This window comes from Vigna angularis, chromosome 3 (genome assembly GCF_016808095.1).
Source record: "Vigna angularis cultivar LongXiaoDou No.4 chromosome 3, ASM1680809v1, whole genome shotgun sequence".
Lineage (NCBI taxonomy): Eukaryota > Viridiplantae > Streptophyta > Magnoliopsida > Fabales > Fabaceae > Vigna > Vigna angularis.
Window position 1 is genome coordinate 3,512,902 of NC_068972.1, and position 7,563 is coordinate 3,520,464.

The 7,563-nt window shown below is 29.6% G+C and overlaps 1 protein-coding gene and 1 long non-coding RNA gene across 2 annotated transcripts; one reads left to right on the forward strand and one right to left on the reverse strand.

Annotated features, from left to right (window-relative positions):
- The first annotated feature begins 419 nt into the window (after positions 1-419).
- Positions 420-2,047, forward strand: LOC108322566 (gallate 1-beta-glucosyltransferase 84A24). Its single transcript, XM_017554701.2, has 2 exons — positions 420-938; positions 1,068-2,047. The coding sequence occupies exons 1-2, from the start codon at positions 521-523 to the stop codon at positions 1,958-1,960; spliced, it is 1,311 nt and encodes a 436-aa protein (XP_017410190.2). The 5' UTR covers positions 420-520; the 3' UTR covers positions 1,961-2,047.
- A 4,717-nt stretch (positions 2,048-6,764) lies between these two features.
- LOC128195916 (uncharacterized) lies at positions 6,765-7,335 on the reverse strand. The gene is made up of 2 exons (XR_008247802.1): positions 7,176-7,335; positions 6,765-7,057 (listed from the first exon to the last, which is right to left on the reverse strand). It is a non-coding gene; the product is annotated as an uncharacterized LOC128195916 (long non-coding RNA).
- Positions 7,336-7,563: the final 228 nt, after the last annotated feature.

The following is a 7,563-nucleotide window of genomic DNA, read 5'->3' on the forward strand; positions in this document are numbered from 1 at the left end:
TAAAATATATATATATATATGTATATATATATATATATATATATATATATATATACTTTAACAAAAATATATATATTTATTTTATATTATTCTCTTTTCTACTTTTTACATTTTTTAAAAGTGTATTTTAAATAACTATTTTTTATATAGTCTTTTTCTTAAATGAACGTAAATGTCTTGGCCCTTACCATTCTACATCCTTTCAGCATCATTAAAAAGTAAAAAAAATAATTATTTAATACATCTAAATTTTTTACATTCATTCGATATTATTTTCATTTTAAAAAAATATATAAAATTTTACACGATAATTTTATTCTTATATCCTAGTAAAAGTATCTTATGTATCACTTCTCTAAAAAAAATAATATACTTTACTTCTCTAGATAAGGTGCCTGTGTATTAACACCGTGTTGCAGATGGGTGTTAGCCAGCAGGCCACCTGTACCACTTTTTCCTCCTATTTAGTAGCTGGGTGCTACAGCTGTATACACTAAGGAATACAAAAACTGAGTGAAGAATGGACTCCGAAGATACCATTCACGTGCTCATGGTCTCCTACCCAGGACAAGGTCATATAAACCCTTTCCTTAGACTTGCCAAGTTCCTTGCTGCTAATGGTTTGTTTGTAACCTTCTCCACCACAGAAATCGCTGGCAAACAAATGCGAACTACGAACAACATCACTCACAAATCAGTCACTCCAATCGGCGATGGTTTTCTCAAGTTCGAATTCTTTGAAGATGGTGGCATGAAGGATGTTGATGCTGATGGTTCCAAGATGAGAAGTCTCACTGACTTCAGTGCTCAGGTTGAGCATTTTGGGAGACAATATGTTTCCCAAGTCATCAGGGAGCATGCCGAGGCAAACCACCCTATTTCATGCATCATAAACAACCCCTTTGTTCCATGGGTTTGTGATGTAGCTGCCGACCATGGTATTCCTTCTTCCGTCTTATGGGTTCAATCTGCTGCTGTCTTAACAGCTTATTATAGTTATTTCCACAAACTGCTACCTTTTCCTTCTCATGCCGATCCTTATCTTGATGTTCAATTGCCTTCTGTAGTCCTTAAGTACAATGAAGTTCCGGACTTTCTGCATCCTTTTAGTCCATATCCAGCTCTAGGGACAGTCATACTGGAACAGTTTAAGAACTTATCCAAGCCATTCTGTGTGCTGGTGGATAGTTTCGAGGAACTAGAAAGTGATTACATAAAGTATCTTTCAGAGTTTGTGGATATAAGACCCATTGGTCCTTTGTTCAAGATCCCAACAGCAACAGACACAAGTGATATCCGTGGTGATTTTTGGAAGAGTGATGATTGCATGGAGTGGTTGAACTCAAGGGCAGAGGCATCTGTGGTGTACATCTCCTTCGGGAGTATCGTGTGTCTGCCGCAAGAACAAGTGACGGAAATTGCACATGGATTATTGGACTCTCAGGTCTCGTTTTTGTGGGTTCTGAAACCACCTGTTAAGGAGTTTGGGCTTCCGCCCTACGTTCTTCCTGATGGGTTCTTGGAGGATACGAGAGAGAAGGGCAAAGTTGTGCAGTGGAGCCCACAAGAGGAAGTGTTGGGTCATGGTTCGGTGGCATGTTTTGTGACACACTGTGGCTGGAATTCTTCGATGGAAGGTGTGGCATTGGGAGTGCCGATGTTGACATTTCCAGCATGGGGTGATCAGGTGACAAATGCAAAGTTCTTGGTGGATGTTTATGGGGTGGCCATTAAACTGGGTTATGGGCAGGCTGAAAAGAAACTGGTGAGCAGAGACGAGGTGAAGAAGCGCTTATTGGAAGCAACGGTAGGGCCAAAAGCAGAGGAGTTAAAGCAAAACGCGTTCAAGTGGAAGAAGGCTGCAGAGGTCGCAGTGGCTGCGAATGGTTCATCTGCCAGGAATCTTGATGCGTTTCTCAAAGACATAAAAGAACGTGGAGCTGTTAGTATCAATAATTGATGCTTCATGAAGAAAGTATTCTGGGTGGAATAGATAAATAAATTATTAAATGTCCCGTCCTCATAAATGAAAGCAAAAGTTAATTAACTTGGCTCACTCATATATAACTTAGTACCAGATTGTCTCTGCATTTATTGTTTCTAACAATCAATCTCATGGAATTTCCATAAATTATAATTCTCAAAAAACCATGTCTCAAAAAATTAAATTTAAAAAACAATGATTTAATTGAATTTAAAAAAACTTCTAATCAAATTGATTTTATGCGAGAAAGTGTTGAATCCGAAAAATTATTCGTTTTTTCTCTTCAGATTTGAACTTCGTTTTTTTCAGCTAAAATTGCATTTTCTCTTGCGGTTGAAGATCTTTAACCTAAACCAGATTCGATTTTACTAGGACAAGAGGTTTCCTCAAGCCACATGTTTAGAAAGACCTTTACAACATTAATTTTGGTCAAAATTGATAGTGTTTTAAAAATTATGTTTAGATATTTTCGTTTTATAAAAAACTTAAATGTAGATGTCTTAACTTAATACTAAACTATGCCATTTCAAATCAAGTTGATATTTTAAAGAAAAATTGGTTATATTCAACGACAACCAAACATTTAGATTTTTATAAAATCAAATTTCATTACGTGTAAAGTAAATCTCATGATTTCATTGTCATGCATGAAACTAAATAAATTTTGATATAATTTTTTGTGTGTAATAATATAGTCAACATCTTGGTTACGTGGTTGTCCTTGTTACTTACATTATTTGACAGAATTTTCACACGTATCTCGTTTGTAGTATTTCTATGTAACGTTTCACACGTTTCTTGTTTGTTTGTAGTGTTTCTCTGTAATTATGCTTTAAAATGTAAATGTATATTATTAAAATTATGAATACAAAGTTTTTAAAAAGTTTTGGTCCGTAAAAGTTTACTTTAATAATGATATAGATTATAAATAAAATAAAAACATTTAAATTTGTATAACTCTAGAAAATCTTCAAAAAGATATATTTATTTAAAATAATATTATATAAATGATTCATATTTCATTGAGAAATAAAGAAAATATATTATATAGTTTTAACAACATGAATTATGAAGAGAAATAGATGGACATTATTGAAAGCAAGCTTTTATAAACTATCTCATTTCCAAAATATGAATGCTGTTCATTGATGGGTCATGGAAATGTGGCTGTGTGAAACACACCAAACATAATCTTATCATGTATAAGTTATAGAAAACTACAAAAGACTTCTACTGGCTGTACCTATTATACTCGGGACCAGATAAAGAATAATGTGCTGCTTAACTTTTCAGTGAAAATTAAAATAGAATGGGAAAGAATAATAGAAAAAGTCGAAACTTAAAATAAACAGAGTAGTAAAATATATGCGTTGATTTTTTTTTATTGTTATCTTAGTTTTTTTTTTTTATTTTGTATATTCTCCTCTCATCTCATTTGTTCATTATGACATTACTATTCACACCTCCAAACGACTATTCAAATGACCATCCTTTTACGCAAGACATTGACGTTGATACCTTCACATCACAACAAAAACAAGTTTCACTGCGTGTCATTCGACTCTATTTTGGTCCACATAAGCTATTTTCGTTCAAATCACAACTACACAGTACGAAAGGCACTCAATGCTCATATGTGACAAAATTTTCCAATAAACACTTTTATAACAAAAAGTAAAAATTACAATTAGTTTTTATTTTTTTTTTATAATTTTAGTCTAATTTAGTTTGTTCAACTTTATAAATATATAAATTTAATCTTTTTAATTAAATGTTGTTAAGTTCATTAAACGTTTGCAATGTATTTCATGATAATATTTAAATGATTTATATTATTTACACATTTTTTTCAATGTTAATTAAGAAATACTTTTAAAACCAAATATAATGTTAATAAAATTTGGTTATAAAATTTAAATTCACATAAATTTAAAGATAAAAACTAAATCTGTTTAAAGTTTAAAAAAATATTAATTCTAATTTTCATTAAAAATTGAATAACAAAAACATATTTAATAAAAAAAATCATAAACTAATTCTATTAGCAAGTTGGTGAAAACAATGTGATTTTTTTGAATGTGAGGTGGAAGGTATGTTTAAGATTTAACACCATTGTGTCTAGAGCACAAGAAAACACACGACATTTGTTGTTTAGGAAAACACGCTATCTAACATTAATTTCAATTTTAAATTTTGGCTTCGTGCGCTGGAATAGAGATTTAAAAAGCAATACTACTGATAATTCTATAAAAACAATAACAGATTATTACACAGTAATCACTTATAATATTTCCATAATTTATTTCTTTCCCAATTTAAAATATAAATTAAAATAAAATACGAACATTAAATGTACATTCTTTTCATATACTTTTATAAGAAAATTTAGTTTTAAAATATAATTAAAAATAGAATAAGAATATAATGCGTGCGAGAGAATTCTTCTCATATGTTATTATAGATAATATTGTATACATCCCTCGGTTTATACAATGGTACATAAATATTTATTCTATCAATTTTATATAGAAAACGTCACAACTTATTATGCAATTCCAGTAGGGACGTCTTAAAAAGAACTATGCATTTCTCTGATTATAATACCAACAAGCTTCTTGGTTCGACCTAAAATGGTTGAAAAAATAATAATATCTCCTATAATAATTGTTGAAAAAAAAAATCAATGACAATTCAAATTTTGAAATATATTTCTGTTAAAAAACTACTCAGTTTTGGTTTTAAATATTAAAATATGTTCAATTTATTAGATAATTTAATGTATTTATATTAAATTTTCTTTCATTCCTAATTTTGTAATTTACTTTTAAGATATACGTTTTATTATTTTTTATAATTATTTAACCTTTATTTAAGTATTATTTAATGCCATAATTTAATAATTAAATACTTAATAAAATAAATATTTTATTTATTATGGTTTCCATTTTGAAAAATGATTATTTAATTAATATTCAAAACAAGATGAATACAGATAATTTTTTTAATAAAACTGAAAATAAGATAAAAGTTTTATATTCAGTAAATTTAAAATAATTAAATAAAAAATCCATAAAAAATAACGGCTACTCGTAAAAAAAGTATGGAAAGTATAAAATTTTAAAACAAATTATGAAACCTGATGACTAAAATCCAGAAAGTCATAATGTCTAATCATTTAGATTCAGGATGTCTCTAAAGATGAATCATCGGGGTGGAATGAAGGAAGTGCGTTTGAGAAAAAAATAAAATAAAAGTAAGATTGTTTGAATTAAATAAAAGATAAGAAAAAATAAGAAAAAAAAAATGTATAATTTAATGATATTATGATAAATTTGATAGATTAAAAAATATTTTAATTTATTTTAAAAAATCCTCGTCCTTGCTATTGTATCTAAGGCAAGTCAACTTCTGTGAGTGAGAGAAAAAGAACATTAATTTTCTCATCAATATTTTATCATTTAAGTGAAGAAGTTATGAGAAAATGACAATACAATACATCGCAGCTTTCATTTAACCTATGTCACAGACATGGAAACACACACCGACCCTATAAAAGTCCATTCAGAAGCCTCGAAGTTGATGTAACAGATTAAAAATAATATTAATTGGTTCAAAAGTTTTTTATTAATAAATATCTGTATTTATTTATTGCTCAGTTAGTTGGTATAATTATGAACTAAAATAAATGTTAACAAACTGATTCAAATATACCAAAAGTTGTACATTCTTTACCTTTTAAGATAAGAACAGTAGAATTATTTAATGTTAAAAGAGAGTGAGACCAGATAAATGTAATTTATGAAGATTTCTTCATCTTAACATTAAGTTTGAATGTACTCTCTTTCCCTTACCATGATAGTTTTTGTATGTATTCTTCCTCATTCCTTCATGATTGTTAGGTTGGACAATAACTCAAAATATTACCAAGGAATTGAAGCTGAAAACTAAATGTGTAAATAATACTAAATAAATACAAATAGTATTTTTTTATAAAACATATAATTATGACTGAAAAGTAACTTTTAATTGAACTTTAAATTTCCTGAAATGCTACGTCACTTTTTTTGTAATGTTTATAAGAAAATAGAATTTTATTTTATTTTATTGTAAAACACGTTATATTACTTATAAATATATTATACTAATTGTTACATTTTTTAAGAATTTATATATTGTAAATTTTATTAGTAATTACTGTTTTTTATTAAATATAATTATTATTTAAATTATAGTTTTGTAATTAATTTTTAAACATTCAAATTTATGACATTATTAATTAGTTTATTACATTTAAATGAATTTTAATAAAATAAATACCTTTTTTTCTCTAAAAAATTATTAAAAGTTATTCATTAAGTAATTATGGTCAGGAATTATAATAACAATGATGAAATAAAACAAAACCTTCATGATAAGATATTCTTTTAGATATTAGGGTTTATCTAGTATCTAACTCGCTTTCGATGCTAGCACATATGACTAGTCACAACTGATTGGACCAAGTCAGGGCTGCTCGATGATCAGGGATGTGCCAACTCAGATTTTTAAGGTTCCTCTATCCTACTAACAAAGAAAGACTCTCAACAAGTCACAAAGGATCCCCTAAATTGTTTCAACGCTGTAAACTCATCCTAGACCTTTGTTACTCATAATCACTATGTCACCTCCCCTCAATTGACCTGGACTACTACCAATTTACTCAGAACAGTGCATACTTACCTTACCTTCCATCTAACCCTCCTTTGACAGAACCCAAACCTTAAACATATCACATTTGAAATATCGCTCAATCCAACCAAAACCACAGTCACCAATTCTCATCATAACAACTTACAACCAATACATTTTTACATGCACAATTTCCAGCATCACCACACCAACCAATTTATACTCAACAGGTACATAACAGTTTAAATCAACACACCAATTCAGGATTCAACATGCATATATCTCATAAATTAATTTCAAACAAAAATAACTAGCTCCCCTTACTTAGAAGTCAAACAGTATATTCAACTAGAGTGCCCTAACCGTGCCCCTCACAGTGAGAATCCAACAGTGCCCTACAACCACCTAAATGGTGATGAAAACAGCTCTTAGAGCTAGAATAAACAGAGAATCAAAAGAAGCAGCATGCAACCAGTAAAGTTGCATGCCCTAAGTTCAAGAAAAAGCGGAGAAACTGACTTACCCGTCCAAATGGAAATCTAATCGGATAGAAGGAAAGCTCTCAACTCCGTGAGCGAAAGAACACCACCTATTTGAAATTTCAACGGTTCAAATGAGTGTAAGGGTAGAGAGAAGGCAGAGAAGGAAGAAGAAAACTGAGTTTAGAGAGAGAAAGGAGAACTGTAAATTAGTTAAGAGTTGGGAAAATGAAGAAACCCTTCTAAGGTTATGGTGCCTTTGGCCCTTTGGGCCTGGCTGCCTCAGAAAATAAGGCCCCCTAGCCCATATAGTTTCCAGAACCTTACATTTAGTGTATTAGTTTAGAATTTGATTTTTGAAGAACTGAATTTTAAACATGTTTGGGTGATTTTGTTAAAAAAATGTTAATACATATGTTCAGTATTTGATTT